Source organism: Trachurus japonicus, chromosome 12 (assembly GCF_045865225.1).
Source record: "Trachurus japonicus isolate A0001 chromosome 12, Traja_1.0".
NCBI lineage: Eukaryota > Metazoa > Chordata > Actinopteri > Carangiformes > Carangidae > Trachurus > Trachurus japonicus.
This window is the reverse complement of record NC_140918.1, coordinates 26990785-27014058: the sequence shown is the minus strand read 5'-3', so window position 1 is coordinate 27014058 and position 23274 is coordinate 26990785. Positions and strand designations below refer to the sequence as shown.

Here is a 23274-nt window from a genome sequence, read left to right as displayed (position 1 = left end):
GAGCATGCTCAGAACCAACAGACTGAAGAGGAAGTAGACATACTGTAAAAGCTGGCCATTACATAGTTTTGGCAGCGATCACCAGTAAATTCATTTGGACACCTGGTTAGGGAAATAAAAAAAGACAGAGAAGAAGAGAGAAGGAGTTAATTCAAGGAGCTGAGCAGAACCCACGACAGTCACCACTGGTGTTGGCAGGAAGGGCCGGCTGGAGCAACGGGTCCAGCTCCTGTCTGTGAGGCTGGGTCCACTTAGTCACCTCAGACCTCCACACACAGGTCAATCATCATCTCCAAGTGAGGGAGATGATGGGTAAAGACACGAGCCTCCATCAGGCTCTGGGGCTTGAACAGTGTCTTAGCAGCAGACTGAAATTTGCATGTATGTGTATGTGATATAGTGTTGCATCAGGGCTGTCAGCATCCCACCCCGAAAGGCAACACAGGCCAAGATCCAAGCTGCAGAGGTGTTTAGAAAAGAAAGTGGCAGCAGCCCTAACCACCAGTGATCCCTGGGTCTCCTGCATGTAGACATGTGGGAAACATGGAGATCATCGCTGTGGCCCGGCGCTGGACCAGTGGAGCAAAGTCTGGATGCAGAGAACACCCACGGCCTGGGTGTTTTCTGGGTGGGGGGGATGGCAGTGAGGCTGGATGGGAGCAGCAGGAGGACGTCTGTCTTACCTCCAGACTGGACACACCTTCACCTGAGGTGGAGGGGGTGTCGCGCCGCTCGGAAACAGAATGATGGGGTGTGATGAGATGTGACGTATACATGCAAATTTCAGTGCACTACTCCTCCTGTGCTCATTCAGGAAGGGGGGCAGGAATCGATTTTTATGTCTGTCGCTAAAGGAAACATGGACTTCTCCTCCGCCTCCGGGAGAAAACATGAGAGGGTGAAACACCAGCAATGACATGTGGGACTGATACAGTTGTGTTCACATACGTTTTGGGTCTGACACTTTCTTTAGCACAGCTCGTTCACATCGGTGCCCAGTGTATCCCGCCAAGCACCTGGTTGGGTGGGTAGAGAGGAAGGAGAGATAAACAGCACTGACATGTTACACACAACACATGGACACACGTGGACAAACACACACAGAGACAACACAACACATGGAACACATGGAGGATCTGCGACACGGCCCTGTCACCACACAGCTGAGCTGATGAGACTGTCCTCCTGTAAAAAAAAAAAAAAAAAAAATCCCACTGGTCGCCCATACTGTAGTTACGTTTCGTTACTAGGCGACATCTAGTGGTTGTATCAATTATGACGGGAGCAAAGGGAAAAGTGTGGTGACATGACGAAACACATGAGGAGGAGGAGGTTGTGGGGGACAGACAGGTCAACAAAACACAGGAATGTGACACAGAGCAGCTGATGCTGTTTCACTTGTCTCCGACCATTCAATAGGCCTAAAGCTAATCACATTTTGTCGTCGTTACCATGACAACATGGATCAGCTAATCTTGAGGAAGTACGTGTTTAAACCAAATCACCAGCTTTTTCTAAACCCGGCCAAGCACTGATCATCATTATGGTAACCATGGCAATGAAGGCGGGGACGTAGCTGTTTCTACTGTATAGCGTCTGTGTTTGTTAACAACAAGGGCTTGGTTGTGGTTTGTGAAATAGCTTCTGTGTTAACATTTAGTTAAATGTTAATTGTGAGTGTGTGACAGGACTCAGACTGCAGTGTGTTAGAAACATCAGACTGACTGTTGTCATCGGGTATCCGTATGGACATAGGCCTACATTTGTGTCTCTAATATTCAATCAGAAGAAAAGTTGATTTAAACAAAAAATATATTTTATAATGAAAACAAACTTCACCTCAATTTAAAAAAAAAACCTTTTCAATCAAAAACAGTGTTTGAATGCAAAAAAACAGATTTGAGACCCAAAAAATTGCGTTTCAACCCTTTTTTTCTTTGATTGAAAAGGGTTTGGTTTTTTTTATTGAAGTGAGTTCTTATTTGATTGAAAATATATTTTTTGTTTAAATCAACTTTTTTTTTTTATTGAATAATAAAGACACAAATGTATCTGGAGCCCCACAGCTTCATGCTTCCTATACTGAGGCACTGAATGGTGACACTGAGTTTAATAATGGGATGTGGAATTGTCCAGCATAACTGTAATTGCTACAGATACTGACTTGAGCTACTGCAGGTATCCACATTTAAATGATAAGACATTCAAATTGAATTTACTATCAGTAGATATGTGCTGGATTCAAGTTTTGGAATTTATATGAAAAAAACATGTCAGTGACAGTCCAGTTCACTGGGACAGGGTTGGGATGTTTTCTGTGGTAAAGGGTCAAAGAGACTGATGGAAATCTCTATTTATAAAGAGTGCAGTCCTATAACGGGAGTGGAGACCTTCTCTGAGGTTTCTATGTGTGGTGGCCCTCATGGTTTCTGACAAAGATTCTGTAAGTGTTGGGGCCACAACCTATTATCTGGATCTTATGCTTCCAGTAAAGGCTACTTTCTGTGGCCTTGACAGTGAAAGGTAGATCCATCTTCTATGACCTCAACCTCGTGAGTGCAGGAGCAGATGGTGACACATCTTTCTTCTCTCTTATGAGAGAGGACTGAAGCTTTGTCAGCGAACTGAACATTAGCTGTGAACACTTTGTTCTGTCCTGACGTTGTGAAGCTTGATGAAATCACAGTTTTTGCTCATTAAATGTTTCCTGCTGTGGATCGGGTGACAGCAGCCTGTGGTGTTCAGAGCTCAGATCACCTTCAAACGGTCGGCTGTCCTTAAAAAAAAACAAAAACAGCTCTGACATTAACACTGACGCTAAGCTACCCTTAGCTTAAACCCTCTCCATCAACGGCTCTGTCTAAATTCAGAGACGGTTTGTTTGGATTCCAGACAGAGATCAGGTGCTTCACTGTCTCTGCTTGGCGTAAACATTATCTTTATACGTCGCAGACTCCAGACAGATCTGCAGATCTCTTGTATTACAGAGGAATCCAAACACAATCTTCCTTGTGTGTTCTGCTTTCTCAGAGTTTATGTGTCAGTGGGTCAAGTCTCAAGAGGATTAACTTCCTGTGCTCCACCGCTCTCCTAAAAAACTGTCGTGTCACAGTCACACACTGGCGGCCTCATGCCCATTTCTTTTACCTGCACCTGCTGAGTCAACGTGCATCAGCCTCGAAACTACAAACTTAATTTTAAAGGTATAGTCCAACATTTTGACAAATCCGCCTATTACCATAATCCCTATAGTAGCAGTAGGTTAATAATTAATAATTATCGGTGCATGTTGTTTTGAGATCCACAGGGCAGAGATGTGAGCTGCTCAGCAAGCACAATGGAGGTGAATGGTACAGGTCCCCTGTCCGTCATCAAACTCATCAAATACACGATCCAACAACTCCAAAACGCTCTCCTGGACAAGTTGTGATCTGCACATTCACCACACTATGAAATAATAATGTAATATTATGAGTCAGTTTTCTAGGTAAATGCATATGGAGTTTCTCCCATTTACTCTAGAAAGTAGTTCCAAATATTTGCTTCCGGCATGGAGCATGTTTGTGTGTCACACATCAATTTGAATTCTAGCAACCTGGTCAGTCGGAGGCTGACTGATAAAAGATTCATCGTGTTTCACAGCTGGAAAGTGGTTCTTTGCGCTTTATATGAATTATTCCAGGGGCTGTTTTCATTTTTTATCAGGCTGACCCTTTTTTTTTACTGGTCTGAGCCCCAAACACAATGGAACATTATATCAGCTTTAAGCAACATTAACACAAGTTGTAGTGTGTTTGCTGTGATCTCTGTAGTTTCAGGTGAACCTTACACTACAGTGGTGTGCATGTGTGAGAGGGTGACGTTACTGAGGACAGTTTCATTCAGCTACACAGCTGCTATGTTACAGTTCAACAGTCATTTCATAAGCTAACATGAGCAGTGACATTATACCATGTTAAGGCAGAATCAAGGTCAAACCTTCAGTCCATGTCCTACCTGCAAAGAAACTTTGTGCTGCCTGGCATGATTTCAAGGGTGAAGCACTCCCCTCCATTAACACAGTAGTTCTTCTGGCTGTCGCTGCAGCGCGTCACGTGACTGGAGGTCTTGGCTGTCGTGGTGGTGCTGGTGGCAGCTGCAGAGGACACTCATAATTAGTGCAGCAAGGAGAAGGCACGGACACATAATGTAGGTTACACTGAGCCTGGCTCGGTCTGCATGTTACAGTAGATGAAACTTGAACTTCCCATCAGTCAACACTCAGTCATAAACCTCAGACGGTCTTAAACACTTTGGAGCCAAAAATGGATCTAAAAGAACAGCTTGATTTAATTCAGTGGACTTGAATGGAAAATGACTCCACACAGAAAACATCAAAATGCCCATTTACCACCACCACTCTCCATCCATTCATATGATCAGTGAGTGAGTGAGTGAGTGAGTGAGTGTCTTTGATGCAGTTCATTCATCAGAAACACGAGTCGAAACGTACAAAGTTGATGGATGTATTTTAGATGCAGACCAGCGAACACGTTTTTTCACAGCTCACTCATGTAGAAAGTGCATCACGGCAGCCTTTTTAATAAAATAAACTATATTAAAGGGACATTGTGTAACTTCTCCTGTTATCTATTCACGAAAATCGATTATTTCGTAAGCTCGGTGCTGCTGCCATGTCCTGTCGCCATGTTTTTACATTCAGTGGCAGCGTGACGGTAGGAAACCACGGAAACTCAGCGGAGACACCGGAGCTGTCGGCTCAGTCGAGGTGGCGTCTGGGAAAAGTCACCGCGGTAACGCAGTGAGGAGGAATGGAGCGTTACACTGATGCTGCATTCACGTGCAGTCGGGCAGACGGCTGTCGGTAACAAACCAGGTGTCATTTTAGTCACAGAAGTCGAGAGAAAGCCGGTAAAACGTGGGTCAGGTAAACAATACGACATCGCCATGACAACATGTTGTTTACATAGAGGCTTGTTTATGCCGTTAAGTGCAGCGGCTGTCGTCTGTCTGCGGTCTGCCCAATTTCACGTGAATGCAGCATGAAAAATACGATTGAGTTGCTTGCGATATACAACCACAATGCTAGATGGGAGTAATTCCTACACAATGCACCTTTAATAATATATTTTATTTAGACTTATGTTACACTGTGACAACTGAATGTTTGAAATTGCACTTGCTATTTAGTTACATTAGTAGGTAGGTCAATAGGTAAGTAGGTAGGTAGGTAGGTAGGTAGGTAGGTGTAGGTAGGTGTAGGTAGGTAGGTAGGTAGGTAGGTGTAGGTAGGTAGGTAGGTAGGTAGGTAGGTGTAGGTAGGTAGGTAGGTAGGTGTAGGTAGGTAGGTAGGTAGGTAGGTAGGTGTAGGTAGGTAGGTAGGTAGGTGTAGGTAGGTGTAGGTAGGTAGGTAGGTAGGTAGGTAGGTGTAGGTAGGTAGGTAGGTAGGTGTAGGTAGGTAGGTAGGTAGGTAGGTGTAGGTAGGTAGGTGTAGGTAGGTAGGTAGGTAGGTGTAGGTAGGTAGGTAGGTAGGTAGGTGTAGGTAGGTAGGTAGGTAGGTAGGTAGGTGTAGGTAGGTAGGTAGGTAGGTAGGTAGGTAGGTAGGTAGGTAGGTAGGTAGGTAGGTAGGTGTAGGTAGGTGTAGGTAGGTAGGTAGGTGTAGGTAGGTAGGTAGGTAGGTAGGTGTAGGTAGGTGTAGGTAGGTAGGTAGGTAGGTAGGTAGGTAGGTGTAGGTAGGTAGGTAGGTAGGCAGTGAGTACAACACTGCCAACATGTCTGTAGCAGCAGCATCTCAACATTACACAGCACTTTACAGCTCACTTATATTACTGTCCCTGAGAACACAGTGATGAATGAGGTCTGACCAGAAATGATGCAGCTGAGCAGAGATGATGCAGAGACGTCGATGGGGCTGTGAGACAGCGAGGAGCTGCTCTCCATTCATGTCTTCATTGATAATTAACTTTTAATGTTTCGACTGATGGTGGAACTTCCTCTCTCCATGCAGTGGTGTGTGTCTGCGGCGCAGGGCTCCGGTTACTCTGCTCATGTTCATCCTCAGCATGCCTGATGGAGTGCACTGAGGGATGCAGATTTCCCTGCTTTTGCTGCTGGATCAGTAACATTAAACCAGAGCGCAGTGACAGTGCTGGAGCTCGGCCAACAGGCGGCTTCACCTCTCTGCCGCTCAGGCTCTGTGGGCAGAGCTGGGGTTGTGTTTGCGGAGCAGCTCAGCAGCCTCTGCTGCAGTGGATGGCGTTTCTATCAGGTGTCGTCAAGGACAAACCGAGGAGCACTGCAGCAGCAGAACCCTCCCTCTGCATGATGGGTCACGACAATCACATCTGTCAATGTGAAACATCAACCCAAGAAGAGTTCAAAACGGATTCTGCTATGAAAGGGCAAGAAAGAAAAAAAGAAGTTTCTACTGAGGATGGTTCGGTGTTTTTGATTTAAAAAAGAGTCTACCATCAGTTACCTAAAAAGGAAAGCAGAAAGTGTGTGTTTGAGTATGAGAGAGAGGGAGAGAGATAAATATAGAGAGAGAAAGAAAGAAAGAAAGAAAGAAAGAAAGAAAGAAAGAAAGAAAGAAAGAAAGAAAGAAAGAAAGAAAGAAACCCTGCCCCTGCAGGCACACATATGCAAAACTCGATCCATCCCAGCATTTGACGCATTTTGAAAACAGCATGATGCTGCATGTTGAGAAGCAAGATTGAGCAACAAGCAGTATGATAATCCACAATAAATTATCTATCACAGAACAGTGTGGTCTGTGCTGCCAAAGTGAGGGGGGGGGGGTATGACAGTTGAGCTGAAGTGAGTGAGTTAAACATGATCTGATTTCGTCAGCATTGCCACAGTTTACACAACATCCTTCCTCTGTGCTTATCACTGCCTGAGTCACTCTCTCATTCTTTTCTGCTCCTTTCATTCAACTGTAAGATAAACTTATGTTATATAAACTCATCACTCCCTGTAGTGTAACAATAAGCATCCTCTGTCAAGGTTATTGACACGGACATGTTGGATTTTTCATTTTACTACTGACATTTTCTGAAAGTCAAAACAAAATTACTTTTATCTGTGAAATCTTAGACAAAGCACAAATAGGAGACATGTTCAGAAATCAGATGATGGTAGACACTAGACAGCAGCATTGTAAATTCACGCTGGTCTTTTGCTCTCAGTCCACTCGACCCTTATTGGGTGACACCTTTTAAGCCATCACTACTCAGTTATATTCTCATCAGTCATGGGTGATATGAACCAAGCCTGCACAGACATGGCGTCCTGTTGACTTGGAGGAGAGACACACCCTCATCCTCCTCCTGTGCCATGACCCCTCTCAACTCAATCTGAGTTTCAATGCATTAAACACTTAGATGTCCCCAATGCCACAGCCCAAGGTCAGGTCACTAACATGGCCACACACAGACAGCTATTACTGACTGAGACACTTCATGGTGGCTGTTTTGGCTGTGGAGAGTTAAAAGATAAAACAGAGATAAAACAACCATCAGGCAGGAGTCAACAGAAACTAACCCTCAGGTCTGACTCTCTATCTCGTCATCACTGCTTTTTCACCAGTAACATTTTAGACAAGTCACAGCAAAACAGAGTGAGTCAACATCTAAAACTCCTTATTTACATTTTTGTAAATCTCCAGTTTCTGTGTGTGACTGTATGTCACTGTCTTTAAAGGGATAGTTCAAAATTTTGGCAAATTGGCCCATTGCCATAATCCCTATAGTCATAGCAGTCGGTTTGTTACCTTTAATTGTTGGTGCAAGCTATTTTTAGAACGGTGGAGCAGAGCCGTGAGCTGCTCAGAGCTACGCTACGGAGGCTCATGGGATTTCTTGGTTTCCTTCATCAAACTCATCAAATACACAATCCACAACTCTAAAACGCTCTCGTTGTGACCTGCACATTCACCACGCTATGAGATAATAACGGAACGTTATGAGACAGAGTTGTTTTAGAGGTAAAGACTGCTTGCTGAACGCGCATCAGCGGTTTTGCATGAATTTACCTCTAAAACGGCTCCGTCTCATAATGAATGTGCAGGTCACAACTTGTCCACGAGAGCTTTTTGGAGTTGTTGGATTGTGTATTTGATGAGTTTGATGAGGGAAACCAAGAAATCCCATTAGCCTCCATAGCGTAGCTCTGAGCAGCTCGTGGCTCTGCTCCACCGTTCTAAAAATAGCTTGCACCGACAATTAAAGGTAACAAAACTACTGTTATGACTATAGCGTTTATGGCAATGGGCCAATTTGCCAAAATGTTGAACTATCCCTTTAATGTGACTGGCCTTGTACATCTATGACTGGTCAATGAATGATGGGAGATGAAAGCTCAGTATTCAGACTGACACCTCCAAAGGGAATTTGTCTGTTGTGTTATATTTGTCAGGTTTATTCTTTATAAGTTCTGAATCCAAATTTGAGACCAGTCGTCACTGGCCCCTCTCACACACAGTAATCATTATTCATGACTACAATATCATGTCATTAACACTCTGTAGTCGAAACAACATTATTGCATGAGTTGTCGTTACTACAGTACATTACTACACACCATGCACTGTCAAAGCTCTCAGCTGTGAGGATAAAGTGTTGCCTGTAGGAAAATGTCACACTCTGACTGTGGAGCTGCAGTGTCACTAGTCTCCTGTGTAATGAATGAAAACGCCCTAAAGTACTGTGCTAATAAATTATGAATTTATCTTAAATTACCAAGAATGCTGAATACATGAATGACTCTAAAAAGATTTTCTGCAATGCAGCTGTACACCCACCCACACACACACAAAGCACATGGCCTTAAGGAAACATCCTCTTTGAAAAGCTCATTTCCATGCTACAGATGATATTCATAGCAGCACTGCAGTGTCGGTAAAGTCTATTCCCAGGAAACAAGGTAAGTGTATCTAAAAGGCTAGAAAAACATTTAAAGTTTGTTCAGTTGAAATATCATTTTGGTAATTGCCATTGTAAAAAGATAATTACAACCAATTTGCTGGATTTTCATACGCCTATGCAAAAAAAAAAAAATAGAATATTTCTTTCTAACCATAGATTTTTGTTGATAAATCTATTAGGAATAAGAAATATGGAGATTGTGTGTACAAAGGAAACCCCAGCTACATTTTTTTTTTACTGTGTCACAAGTCAAAAATACACACATTTCAGTGAAGTAAAATTACAGACTGTTCATACTGTTAAGGCTGCATAAGTTCAGAGGTGGGGAGGAGGAGAACATTTACCTCTGGCATCTCAGGGTTGCCTAAAGAAAGCCAACATGGTGGCAGAGACTGGTGCCATCAGTCACTGTATTATCTTGCCTTTTCTTCTTACCAACTATTATTATGGCTCATACTGTGATTATGTCGTGAGTGGACAAAGAGAAATGCCTGTTAGGACAGAGGTGCTGAAAGGATCAACACATTGCTACACTCAGTAATCAAGAGGCTTTTGAAACAGCACAGGTAAGATTTAGATGGATTAAACATGAGGACCTGTGTTTATCATCACTTGGTTAGAGATTACAAACTGACTGACCTTGAGAGGGAAACACCAGCTGGCCATTTCAATTTCCTTCTCCAGTGAAAATAATCACTGAGGGTGATAGCATGTGTTCAGTCTATTGATAGATTTATCATTGTAGGCCTAGGCCTATTTCTTTTTTTTCTTTTTTTGACTTTGTATTATTTCCACCATTTTGTGGAAGGAACCCCCCGGAAATGAGATGATTCATCTCAAGGGGCTATCCTGAATAAATACATTGAAATTCAAATAAAAAACACTCATTTAGTGCGACCACTTCACCTGCATGTCTCTGGGCTTTGTGGTAACCAGAGGAAGTCAATGCAGGGACGTGGAGATAGTCCAAACCCAGATTTATATCCAGGACCAGAACTATCACATACTGCTGTTTATCATATTGGAGCTGAGTAACAGCCATGTGTCATTACTGTCCAATATCAGTATCAATATCAATAGAAAATTGTCAACTTTGAGATCAAGAGATGAGATTTTTAGCTCATAGTTTGTCCACTGGATTTATCCATATTCTTTCAAAACTACTTTCAAAAATATTAGAAAATATTTATTCATATAGTTTGTGTTAAAATCTGTCAGAATGTTATCACATTAAAATTATTAAACATTTATATTTCCCTGTACAGCACAATGTAGTGCAGCATAGCATAGCATAGCACGATGTGCCACAGTACAGTGCAGTGTAGCATAGTTTCCTATAGTCTATAGCATAGTGCAATAGGCTACAGTATACTACAGTATATTTTATTACAGTACAGGACAGTATAGTGCCGTAAAGTATAGTACAGTAAAGTACCATATAGTATGGTACTGTACAATATAGTTGTAGTGTAGTGTAGCAAGTATTGCATAGCATAGCATGGTATGGTATGGTATGGTATGGTATGGAGCAGCAAAGTACAGTACAGTGAAGCATAGCACAGTATATGGCGTAGTAGTACAGTACGGTACAGTACAATAACAACAAGGATTGATGTCTTTATGTTTCGTGTTTCATGTTCAGTTTTGTTCGGCCATGTTTCCATTATGATGCAGTGTGGGTCGACAGTCATCGCCACACTCATAAACAATAGACTTCACTTTGAATGGCTACTCAGTATAACATCAAATCATACTATATGTGCTCTAACAGGCAGCAGTCATTCAATTTTAAGAGCAACACTTACATGATTCATTGTGCATCTGTGTGACTGACAGCTTCTTCATCACACCAGCTGTTCTTCAGCTGGACCAGTGAGGAGAGTCTCAGCCAACATTCTCGAAGCTACAAACTGATCTACAAATTTTCCACGATTCATAACGGCACTCATCGAAAAGATGGGCTTATTTTTTGAGGGTAATGGTGTTTACATTTTCTACATAACCCGAATGGACAGCACCGGGTCTCCTGACTATGACTGTGTCAGCTACTGAGGCTCTCACTGCCTCACATATGATCTGCTGCTGCTGCTGCTGCAGGAATCAATGAATCATCAGTGATCTGCTGCTGCATGAATCATCAATGAAGAATTCATTTTAAGAGATATTTTATTGGCATGGGCGAGAGCGTCAGTGTGGCCATGAATTCCAACGACCAAATGACCGAGTGATGAATGTAACACTAAGTGAGACCAGACAGCCGATAGGTTAACTGAGCGAAACCTGGACATCCACTTCAGTCCAGCAATTACAGGCTGTGAGAGCCTGACTGCTGAAATGACAGGGTGACATGTTGAAGCTAATAACAGGTTGGTAACCTGTAGTTCAGGGGGAACAAAGCGTTGAGTATCAGGTTCTTGTATCCACTCAACCAGAGTGGAGCCACCTAACTGAAGTGATGCAGGCTAATTAAACAGTCGGCAAATAAATCCTATCTTCATCAGGCTCCATAATGCTTACTGTGTGCTGGGACTATCATTTAACTGGATGTCCCTGCATGTGTCTCATTAGTAATAAAACTAATGATGTTGTCAATGTGGAATATAAACAAGTCCTCTGACGTCTGCAGTGAAAAGCTGCAGGTTTTCTCAGACAGTGGTGACTAGTGAACTGTGTTTTGCTGCAGTCTGCTGGGGCAGCAGCATGTCTGACCTCCACACAAGGAGACTGGACACGCTGGTCAAAAAAGCTGGGACTGTGATTGACAGGAGTCTGGACATGCTGAGGACCATTGACGAGAGGACGTAGGACATTTTTTGGACAACACCAGCCACCCTCCCCCTCAACACTGTAACATCTGCAACGTTTCCTGATGTTCAGGAGATCCTTTGTCCTCACTGTCATCAGACTGTACAACACCTCAGGAATGGACTCAGTGGATTATTATTAATATTAACATTTCAACCACTGACTGTTTAGATTAGCCAAGCACAGAATTACTTCCTGTGGATTTGGGATACATTTGTTTTCCTTATTTGTTTTTGGGGACTGTATCTTTCATCCATTGGAGCTCAAGTCCAACCAGTTTAACAGCTATTGAGGTTAACATTAGCTTTCCAGTGTAAGGTTGGGTTCCATTTACCTCAGAAGTTGGATGTTGGAAATGAGTCACATCCGAGTTGACTGCATTCCTGTATTAATGGGAAGCTTGTTACTAGGAATACCAGCTGATAACTGTATTTTGCACATGCAAATGCAGTAGCAGTAATGTTGCCATAAAATAGTAATGACTTAGTACTGATGTGATACTGCATCAATAACTATCAAGAGGTCATGTAAGAATGTAGTTCAGTCTACTGAGTATACTTGTGTAGGTGTCATAATGCAGTAAAGACTGCTGAGTCCTTGTGCAATTATGTAGTAATAACTGCAGAATTCTCATGCAATAATGTAGCAATGATTACTGAGTATTAATGTGATAATAGTCGTCATTAAGACACAAGAGAATGTGATGTCTCAAAAATATGGGATGTCTAGAAACTCCTGGTGCATCCTCAGTGGAGTCAGCGGAGGTAGCTTGGCAAGCGTGACTGAACAGGGCCATAAACTATTGAGGACGACGACGACGACAGTAAAAAAAAAAAACCTCCTCACAAATGACAGGAACATGAGCGCCACAGATTCAGGTCATCTGCTGCTGCAGTGAGAAGGTCCGGGGTCCTATGGGGGGCAGGGGGCGGCACCAGCCACCCAGCATGCCACACTCCTTGGAACAGAGCATCAGAGCTACTGCTGAACTAAATGCGCCACTTTTGTGTTTGACCTTCTTCTTATGTGTTTGCGTTGCTTCATTTGAATGTAATATGTTTTTATACAGTATGTTCATAATGATGAAGCTCGAGCTTGTTTGGTGAATCCGTCGTGGAGGAGTCGCACAGCAAAGTCGGGGGAGGCTCAGGAGGCACCATTGATCCCTCACTGGCTTCCCACCAGCACAGGCGGGCGGGGAATTAAATACTAGCAGTTAGTTACAGGCCGTTAACTACGCAGAGATCAACTGTCTGCTGATTAAGTGAAGCTAATCCTTCTCTGAGGCACTGGCTGGAATCTGACCCTCCCTCCCTCCCTCCCTCCCTCCCTCCCTCCACCCACTACCATCACCTTCAATTAGCTAACCCGGATCCAGAGCAATAAATCACACAGTGATGTGACTACAACAGGAGCGTGGCGGTGGCGAGCTACCGGCAGACAAGACAGTATTAGTGGTTGTTTTTTCCCCCTGCGGCAGAGGGATGGAGGGGGCATCAATTAGCCTCCAGCAGGCTCTGACCTTGAAATGGAGCGCAGGCAGAAAACAGGAAGTCTCCCTGTTACCACAGCCTGGAGTTTCAGTTTGTGTCATGCATCATTTATTGATTTCCACTTTTTCATTCAACTGCCGGTGCGCAGCCACACATTTTAGGAGCCTTCCATATCGCACGCCGTCTACCAGCTCGGACTGACACCACGCAGCATCCGTCCACGTTGTGCATATATTATATATAAGGTATTATTGTGTGGAAGGGGAAGGAGCGGATCGCCCACATCCACTCGTTGTGGGGGCGTGAGGCAGGTTTGGATAGACCTGCTGTTACTCCCCACACACACCTCTCTGTGGAGCAGCATTTCATTGGCTTAGTCATGGGCCTCTGCACTGCACTCTGCAAGTCTCAACGTGTCTGCTTCCAGGCAAAGTGTCTGAAAGCAGACACTTCCCGGCTCAGCTGAAAGAATGCAGCATTTTACAAAATCAATGGTTACACAGAAAAAAAAACGCACACACATTTGTATAGGTAAGTTTGTGGTAACACTGATGAAAATCAGTCCAAGGTTAATCAGGACTGTCCCTGCCCATCACCACATCCACATCCACACACACACACACACACACACACACACACACACACACACACACACTGTGTCAATGAACATGTGCTGGGTACTTACAGATTGTGGGGATGATGTCGTTGGATTCGTCTGTTGACTGAGGGTGGGGAGTCTGCTTCGAGAGAGTGGGACGCTCTGCGTTGTATCTCAGTGTAACAGAGTCATCGGACTGAGTCTCTCGCGGCGTCTGAGGCACGTACGGCCTGCGTGTGGATTTCTCTTCCACTACTACCTCAGGACGTCCCGGGGTGATGGCGATGGCCGTGGTTTGGGAGACAGTAGACGGAGATGAATGAGGAATCGACACTGTTAGTCCCAGCGTGGGGTCAACTGATATAATAATAGGGTCCTGTCCAATGCGTTTAGGATCCGAGTGCGTGGGCGGTTCGTACTCAAAGATCTTATCCACAAAGACCCATTTAAGGCCAGCTGTGCAGAGGGCTAAGCTAAGCAGACAGGCCAGGATAGGCAGAATGCAGATTTTCTCAGAGTGCAGGCAATTGTTAATCTGTTCCACCTCTATGCACACACAGCAGGTCCCTGGAAAGGCCACAATTCCCAAAGCCCCCAAGTGCTCCCCATCACCATCACCACCTCCCTCTGCAGTTCCCTCAGCACCCTCCTCCCCACTCTCACCAGCTGCCTCCGTCTCCTCAGGTTTCTCCTCGGGGACTTGTCCAGTATCAACAGCGGAGCCGGTGGGGGAGGCCGATCCGGAAGGGGGGACAGGCCCCGAAGAGATGTCCTCCATTCCCTCAGTCATCCTGTCCAACTGCTGGATGAAGGTCTCTGAACACCTCAACTATTAACTGAGAGCATCACACAGTGGCTGCCTGCCACCGGTCTCCTCAAGTACGTTTTCCATCACGGGGCTGCAGAGTCAGAGCTGGGCTTTCAGAGAGAGGTATAAAAAAAAATAATAAAAAAGCTCTTCAGACTGAGTCGGAGCTTGTTAACAGTAGGGGAGGTCTGCAGACAGGCTTCTGTGCACGAGGGACAGGAGTTCCTCACTCATGCTTTCTTACAAAGACACACAATCATGGGTCTATAAATAGAATCGTCAAATTAGCTGCAGGCGATAAAAACAAACCAAAAAAAAAAGATGAAGAAAAAGATGGCCAAAGAGTCAGAGTCCGGAAACGTCCTGTCCAGTCTAGCAGTGAGCAGTGGTGGAGCAGTGGCGCTCACTCACCTGAGCACTTGGGCAGAAGAGGCGGTGTCGACGTGCTGGGCCGGCTGCAGCCGCAGTAGCTGTAGTGCAGAGGACGGGACGGCCAGGCACTGCAGTGGCAGGAGGGACATGCTGTCTTGTCTCTGAGCCTCCGAGCTGAAAGGCTGAATCATCAGGGAGCGGCAGGTGCCCTTCCTCTCAGCGCAGCCACAGAAACAGATGAGTAAGGGGAAAGAGAGAGAAAGAGAATCAGAGAGAAGGAGGGAGAGGGAGGGGGGGGGGCTGCAGTAGCACAGAAGGGCAGAGAAGACGGGATACTCCCCTTTTTTCTTCTCCCACCCCTCCTCTCTCAATTCTTTCCTGGTGGTGAGCAGGACAGCCTCTGGCCTCCTCCCTCTCTGCTTCTCTTCCTGTCTGCTGGTGCTGCCCGTGCTCTCTTTGCCGGCTGCTCCCAATCCCAGCACAAAGCATCCAGCTAAGCAAGTTGCTACTTGATCCAATTAGAACATGTCAGCCAATGGCAGGGAGGAGAACTGCTGAAGCCACCCCCCTCCTAGCACCACTCCCCATTGATTATGCTGATACTAAAGGGTGTGTTTTTTGTCAAGGGGAAGGAGCCAGGGGAGCAGACATATAATCCACCCCAGGAGGATGCAGCCATTGTGTCCTACTCTCCTCAAGTATCTGCATTCACTAGTATAATAACATAATAACAGAGATGATAATGATAATGAATACAGTGCAAGTCTGTTGCACTGACAGGATACACACAAGTAGGCATGCACGCACACACACATACGCTCCATGATTTTGCTGCAACAGCCACTGGTGGAGTATCTGCGCTGGGCTGGGAGGAAATGATGGAGCACAAATATTAAAATCAGGGAAGGTGACTTATTAAATTAACTTCTTGTGATTATCCTCTGAATATCAAGAAATGGAAAACAACTTTTGGTCTGGCATCCATGTCATCAGATATAACAACACTGGGTAAAGTGATGAAATTGATCAGAAAACTCACACTGTCTCCAACAGTGGGCAAGTGTGACAGAAAGCCCCCCGACCGCCAATAAAACTATTAGCTCCACAACCCCCCAGCCCTGCTGGCTAATAGGCTGGCAGGACAAAGTCTTCCTGAGGAGTCGGGGCTTAAACAAGATGAAGACAGTCAGAAAGGTCAGGTCACCACCACGCTGAACATTGACACTGCTGCGACCCTTTCCAATCCTCAGACAGAATTAATACCAGTAATGGTATCTGTGGGAGAGGACTTCCTGTCAGGCCCCTGAATTAGGGACCTCCATATTGATTCACTTCTCAGCATTTCCATACCCTTTGTATGGAGGACAAAAAAGTGACCTAGAAAATAATTAAATCAGCATGATAAATTAAAAATATATAAATGGATTTTTTTGCAAAAAGAACCAATAAATAGATAAATTGGTAATAAATATGTTTCTGTATTCGAATAGGCCCAAGGGGAAGCAAGTATAGGCTATGAATACAAAAAAATAGCATCATATCATTTATGGTTTATCAAGTTATTTAGTATCATTTATTAAATTTCCTAATAGGCTACACTGTATGTCCTGCATCACTTTTGAATCCCCTTTTTGAAGCATGGACTACGAGGAGTTTTGGAAAGCGAAGTGTTTTCACACTACATTTCTCATGAGCCTCCCCGCGCACGGTGCAAGACGGACAAAAGCGAAATAATTTGCCAAGAATGTCTTCATTAATCAAGAACGAAAGTCGGAGGTTTGAAGACGATCAGATACCGCCGTAGTTCCGACCATAAACGATGCCAACTAGCGGGCAGCGTCCGGGAAATCGAAAGTTGGAAATGCTGGGCGAGTCGACCACTAAATAATAATATCAAAATAACTATAAAGACAAAACGATATATTTATAGAAAATGGACCCATCAACAAGTGGGTAATGTAGATTCATCCACATATGAAACTCTTTAATAACCAAAAGCGCACTATTATTTTCTACTGAAGCAAAATTATGGGAAAGACAAGCTAAACCCTGTGAAAACCCATGTCAAGGCAGTGTTTGTTGTTTTTATTCTATAAACACTGTGTTAAATTGTGAGAAAAGTGATTGATTGATTGATTGATTGATTGATTGATTGATTGATTGATTGATTGATTGATTGATTGATTGATTGATTGATTGATTGATTGATTGATTGATTGATTGATTGATTGATTGATTAAGCTCAAATATAAATTCAATTCATAATTCTATCTTATTGAAATTATGTAAATTAAGCACACATTTTTTCAGTGCAATTGAAAATGGTGAGCAATCATTGTACTCTTCGTGTATAAATGTATAGTGTGATCAGTGATAGTGTTTTACATATCCACCTTTTTCCGAACGTCAAAAACGTAGCCTGTTTTGCCGATTTTTGCTCTAACCGTACAATTCCACCAAACCGGCAAAACCGGCTTCCGGGTTTGCCCATAGATGACGTTCGGAAACTTGTGGATACATAGGAATACAAGTGTTGAACAATGTGTGAATATTTTTGGTTATACTCACTGATCTCAATGTATGCTGATGACTCTACAAAGTATCTAGCAAAGCAACAATTAGTGATCTAAAAGCTAATGGAAGAGCAAAATAAGAATAATTGTGTTGTGTAAACTTGGAAAACTACATCAAGAAAAGTAAAAGTACTAAAAGTAAGAGCAAGTGAGACTTGTGTTGATGCCTTCATAGTTCCAGCTCCTCATATTTGAACTGCTACTTTACGTTGGCCTTCTCCATGCGTTCTACCCTGGGGACTGCTCTATGAGGAGCACCTGTCTGGTCTTTGTGGTTGCCTCAACAGATTGCTGCTTCCAGCCAAAGGTGCTGGTCAGGGCTGCACCTGTATCTATTCACCAGTTCTAACGAAGTGGCGGTTCTTCTGACCATGAACATTTGTTCTTGGCCGCAGCTTCAGCCACAGCCTCTGCAAAGTGCAGTTAAGCAGTTGCTTCAGACGTGCTCTACAAGGAACCTCTGGACAAGACAGGATATCATACCCATCCATGAATTGAGGCACAAAGGTTCTGTCTTATAGGCTCGAGGTCAACCCAGGGCATCATCTTCTCCATCATACCACCCACCATCCTCAATCCTACCATCCTGCTTCTCCATTCCAAAATGGCACCTGTCCTCGCCATGAGCCTCATCACATCAAGGTTGTGGAATGGTTCCCAGTCCTGTCATCCCAATGTCCACCAGGTCCACCAAAGGTCTTTGTGTCTGCTGAGACTCTCCTGCTCCCAGGCCTTCTTGGGCTCTCCAATTCCTGTTGCCACATGTTTCCTCTCTGGATTCCTTGGAGTTCTGGTTGGGTAGTGCCACTTTTGTGCAAGTGACCCTGAACTCCTCACCAAGACTGCTGAAAATGAGCTGCAGTTTACTGCTCCTTCCATAGAGTACTGGTCTGCTAAGAATATAAAGCAGCCCCATCTGCAGAGGTAGTTCTGATCTTCATCTCTGTGGACTCCACTGTTGAAACTGTTGTATGATGTAATCCATACACCAACAGACACCAAAAGACTCGGATTAAGCCTTAATCTGCACAGCAATACAGACTCGTCTACCATGGTAAACCATGATCCCCCCTCCCTGAATGTTTAGTGGATCTCTGCTGTAGCCCTAGGGCTAAGATTTTGCTCAGGCTCTTGTCTGGTGATGATAAACCATGGATCTGGATTTGGCAGGCTTTAAGCTCATCCTTTCCAAGGACATGATCTTCTAGGCTCTGGAGTACCTACCTACCTCCAGGCACCAATGATGTGGTGACAGTGGGATCACCCATAAAGGATCTAATGGGGGTCTGTGGAGCAGGGGAGACATGAGAACTTCAGTCTAGAGACGTTGTGGCCATAGTTGTGGCACAAAAAGCCTGAAGTGTGCACACTTTGCAAAGTGCTGGTGCTAACTGATAACTATACGTAACTCTCTGCTCTGTCTTTATCTATCTCTGTTTCTCTTTCACACAACCTACATACTGACTTACACCAACATGATGCCTCAAACTCCTAAAACTGCCGACTTCACAGAGATGATAGATGAGTGGAATCTGCTCGTTTACATGCCCCTGCTTCTTTTTAGCCTTTTAAGGGTTAGTTCTGCTTTTGTGACATGGGGTTGTGTGAGGCACTCACACGTAATCTGTGAATTATCAGTAGCAGATTCTGATCAGTGCACTCCCTGTTAGCGGGGCCGACCAGGAGCAGCAGGCAGCCCCACAGAGCTGTGTGTTGCTGGAGGGGGGAGGGGGCATTTTTTAACACCCACTGATACAATTCACTATGCATTCAATGTTTGCTTAATGAAGCCTATTTTTAGCTGTTTATCTTGCTGTAAAAACGACACTCTCCTTTTCGCTCTACTTTTTTTTTCTCAGCCCTTGAGCTACCATATGCGTACACATAAGCACATCGTTTTCTGATTCACTCAGCTGAGCTGTGGACCTGCAGCACAACACAGAGTAGCTGCTGGAAAGCCCAGCATGCACTCTATCCATATCCATACTGTATATGAAAAGATGGTAAAACTTTATAATAAGTACACACTATTAAGCATTAGTTAAGCATTAAATACTGAATTCGTCATTTATAACCCATGAATACTCATTAGTATGTAGTATGTTGTACTCATCATTGATAAGCACTAACTCTACATACTAATGAGTATTCATGCGTTATGAAGAATTCAGTATTTATTAATGCTTAACTTATGCTTAATACTGTGTACTTATTATAAAGTGTTACCGAAAAGGCCATACCATAAAGTGAATAGAATAGTAGAGTTGGAGTCACTGAGCTAGTCACCTGTCAATGAGCTGAGGATTATCCTCAATGCACAAGCCCCTCAAACAAAGCTGACAAGATAAAGACTGGAAGTCACGAAAGGGATCCGTCTGCAGACAGACCCTCAGAGGTCAAACTGGTCTATAAGGACAGTAACGCGCTGCCTCCACAAAGGGAAATAAATTACCAGATGAATGCAAACAAGCATTAGATTCAGACAGAAGGCTGTTCTGAGATGATGATGTGTGAGGAAAGTTATCACTTCCACTCTAGTACTGTTCCCATCAATGGTCTGTTTTTAGCTTTAACTGAGCCACCACTGTATAAGTGCCCCCCCAACCCCCACCCTGACTGTTGTTTTTGCCTATTTTGCCTTTATCAGAGGAGTGAAGCCATTTCAATTATCTATGTAATTCAAACCCTCCTCTGTGAAAATGGACAGTAACTCTCCTCAGATAGAGTTCCTCAGCTTGCACCATGAAGAATTACAGTTTTGTGAACATCCAGGGTCACAGGAAGGACAAAGAGGAGTGGACCGTAAACAAGTTTTAACAAACTATGACTCAACTAAAGTTAAAAGATGTGAATCTGTGACATAAGCAGAGTGTTCGCTACATGAATGAGTTGACAGTGATGTGTTGAAAAAAAAGGGGGGGAGAAAAATTACAAACAGATGACTGATCCACCGGCCCATATACCTGATGAACACACTCATCATACACATCATGCCCTTTCTGATCCACTCACTAAACTGGAAGAGGACCACCCACAAAGATAAGCACCGACAGGAAGTGAAGAGGGTGATCACAACATTGATTTCCCATTTAAGGTTTGTAGAGATTATGAAACTGAAGGTTATGACACGCCACATGTTTAGACACCTCACCTTTAGACAGCTGGTTACTAATCCAATCTCTGTTGTACAATCAGCAGATGAAATATTTGAACTGACTTGAGCTCAACAAAGATGAAGCAGCTCAGATTGTTGTCAACTAACAAAGACAGAAAACTTTTGTTTTCTGAAGGCTTTTTGTCGACCACTATACTTCAGCAGCTCCTCTGCATTAGAGCTGAACAATTCATCTACATACAGTATTATCTGAATGGCAATATGAGTAACTGTATAACTGTATCACAACCAACAAATCAAAGTCTCCACTTGGGAAGGAGGTACAACTGTTTGGTATCAGTCCAACAAAAAACACATAGTTTTAACTGCATGAAAAATGATATAGAAATAAAGTTTGATTGATTGATCATCATCATTCTATTTTTTTCTGGGAAAGTTAAATGAAAAACAGACTTACCCCCTGTCAATATCTGTCTAATTAAAGCAGAAGTAAGCGATCCGCTTGACTAACTTTTTGTCAGCCGATGGAGTTAGCAGCCCCCGCCCTCGTCATGGATCTATTGGTCCTCGTCCCTACGTCACCACATTCACGCGCATCCCTTGGCTGCACACAGAGAGGACCGCCCCTTTATGCCGTTCTCTCTCCTCATTGGATAAAGGTTGTAGGATACAAGGAAAGTTTTCTCCTCGGTTTACAGCAGAGCAGAGTGACTGACAGACCCGTGTTTCAGACCAAACATTCTATATAAGTGATTGCTGTCGGAAGATATAACTATTTAAGACTTATATTAACACAAACATTCCACTTACTTCTGCTTTAATAACATGAATGTGTTTTTCATATTATATAAGATAATTATTATCAATGAGTATGTAATATATAATACAAATGAATTAAAGCAGAAGTAAGCGATCCGGTCGTTTCGGCTAATGCTGCGTTCCAGGCAGGCTTTTGAAACCGTAAATTACAGCTTTAAGTCACAACTTACGACTTTGTAGCGTTCCAGGCAACCCACTCGTGTTTTTCCGACCTGTTTTACCTGTGAAAGTCACTATAACGGCCACTCGTAACTTCCAACCCGTGAACTCGTACCAGATCGAACTGGTACGACTTCACAGGTCGGAAAAACACGAGTTACGGGCTGCCTTGAACGCACCATAACAGTCCTCATCCCGACGTCACCACATTCACGGCATCCCTTGGCTGCACACACAGCCCTGCATGCCGTTCTCTCTCCTCATTGGATAAAAACTGTAGGATACGAGAAAAGTTTTCTCCTCGGCTCAGAGCAAAGCAGAGGGACTGAGAGACCCGTGTTTCGGACCAAACACTCTATGTAAGTGATTGCTGTCGGAAGATATAACTATTTAAGACTTATATTAACACAAATATTCCGCTTACTTCTGCTTTAATTATAGTGAATTGATGTAAATAAATGAACATATATTACTATATTAGCTATAGCATCAGTAACTGATAACATTTTTTTAAAATATCATTCATATTATATATATATATATATATATATATATATATATATATATATATATAGAGAGAGAGAGAGAGAGAGATATAATATGAATATATATATATATATATATCAGCTCTAATTGTAAATAAGTTTTTATAAGTAGGCCTACCATGATTCATCTCAGAACCATAAAAACATAAAAACACAAACTCCTCTACACAGATAAATTGTTTATTTTCAAACACACATTCCCTTTGTCTATCCTATCATTAATAAAAAATATAACACACTGGGGACAGCAGCTACAGCGTAGGTGTCATATACACATGTAAAACATGTAAATCAACACTATTCATAAAAATGACATAGCTGTGCATAAAGTTTCTTCAAAAAAGTAGGCACACACCACGGCTATCCTCAGAGCACGGAAACAGTTTTACATGATCACAGGGTTAGTAAATATGATTCCCTTGTGTCAGACAGACACACGTCTACGGAAATAAAATCACATGTAACAAATTAAACCCGCAGTAACTGATTGTTTTGGTCTCTAGGCGGCAGTGAAGTCGTGTCACTGCCTTTTACATTGATAAAGTGACCTTGGCAACAAACGCCGGCTTGTCTCCACTGTCAGAAGCTGCAGGGAAACATGGTGGAGACGCTCATGTGGAGCAGTGATCAATCAAAGTCCCAGTGCTCCCTCTCTTTTAGCTCCGTGTTTGGTCTCCACCAGTGGCTCTCTGACCGAGTCTATCTGCAGGTACAGGACAGTGGAAACTACGGTGGCCCTGAGAGCTCAACGTACAGCAGACACCAAGCAAATGGACAAACCAAAAGAACTTCAGAAAACACCATCAATTTGATTATAATACTGACAACATCGTAATAGTCCGTTTTTTTTTCTCAATTCTGGCAGCGACAGTGAGAGAGATGAAGATTTCTAAATTTATTTGTTTTTTTTCTATTTGTATGTGTGTTTTTTAAGTCAGAGTCCACTGAGCTCTCTGGGCCACCGTAGGAAAAGACACAGATCAACACTGAGATGAAAGTCAGCGTGAAGCTCTGTGAGGCTGCAGATTCTGATTCTCTCGTAGTTTGACACTTATGAGTGCAG

The 23274-nt window shown here is 43.4% G+C and overlaps 1 protein-coding gene across 8 annotated transcripts in view; it reads right to left on the bottom strand.

Moving 5' to 3' along the window:
* The window catches only part of nrg1 (neuregulin 1), a 36370-nt gene extending 21134 nt beyond the window's left edge, over positions 1-15236 (bottom strand). For 2 of the 8 annotated variants that reach the window (XM_085794021.1, XM_085794027.1), the window contains exons 1-3: positions 13908-14863; positions 3997-4135; positions 949-1016 (exon numbers count right to left, since the gene is read on the bottom strand). In XM_085794021.1, the coding sequence (XP_085650147.1) occupies positions 949-1016; positions 3997-4135; positions 13908-14610 (910 nt within the window). In that variant the 5' untranslated portion in view covers positions 14611-14863. Of the gene's footprint in view, positions 1-43; positions 103-948; positions 1017-3996; positions 4136-13907; positions 14868-15039 lie in introns of those variants that run through there. The other 6 variants (XM_085794020.1, XM_085794025.1, XM_085794026.1 and 3 more) reach the window with 5 other exon arrangements.
* Between the last annotated feature and the right edge of the window lie 8038 nt (positions 15237-23274).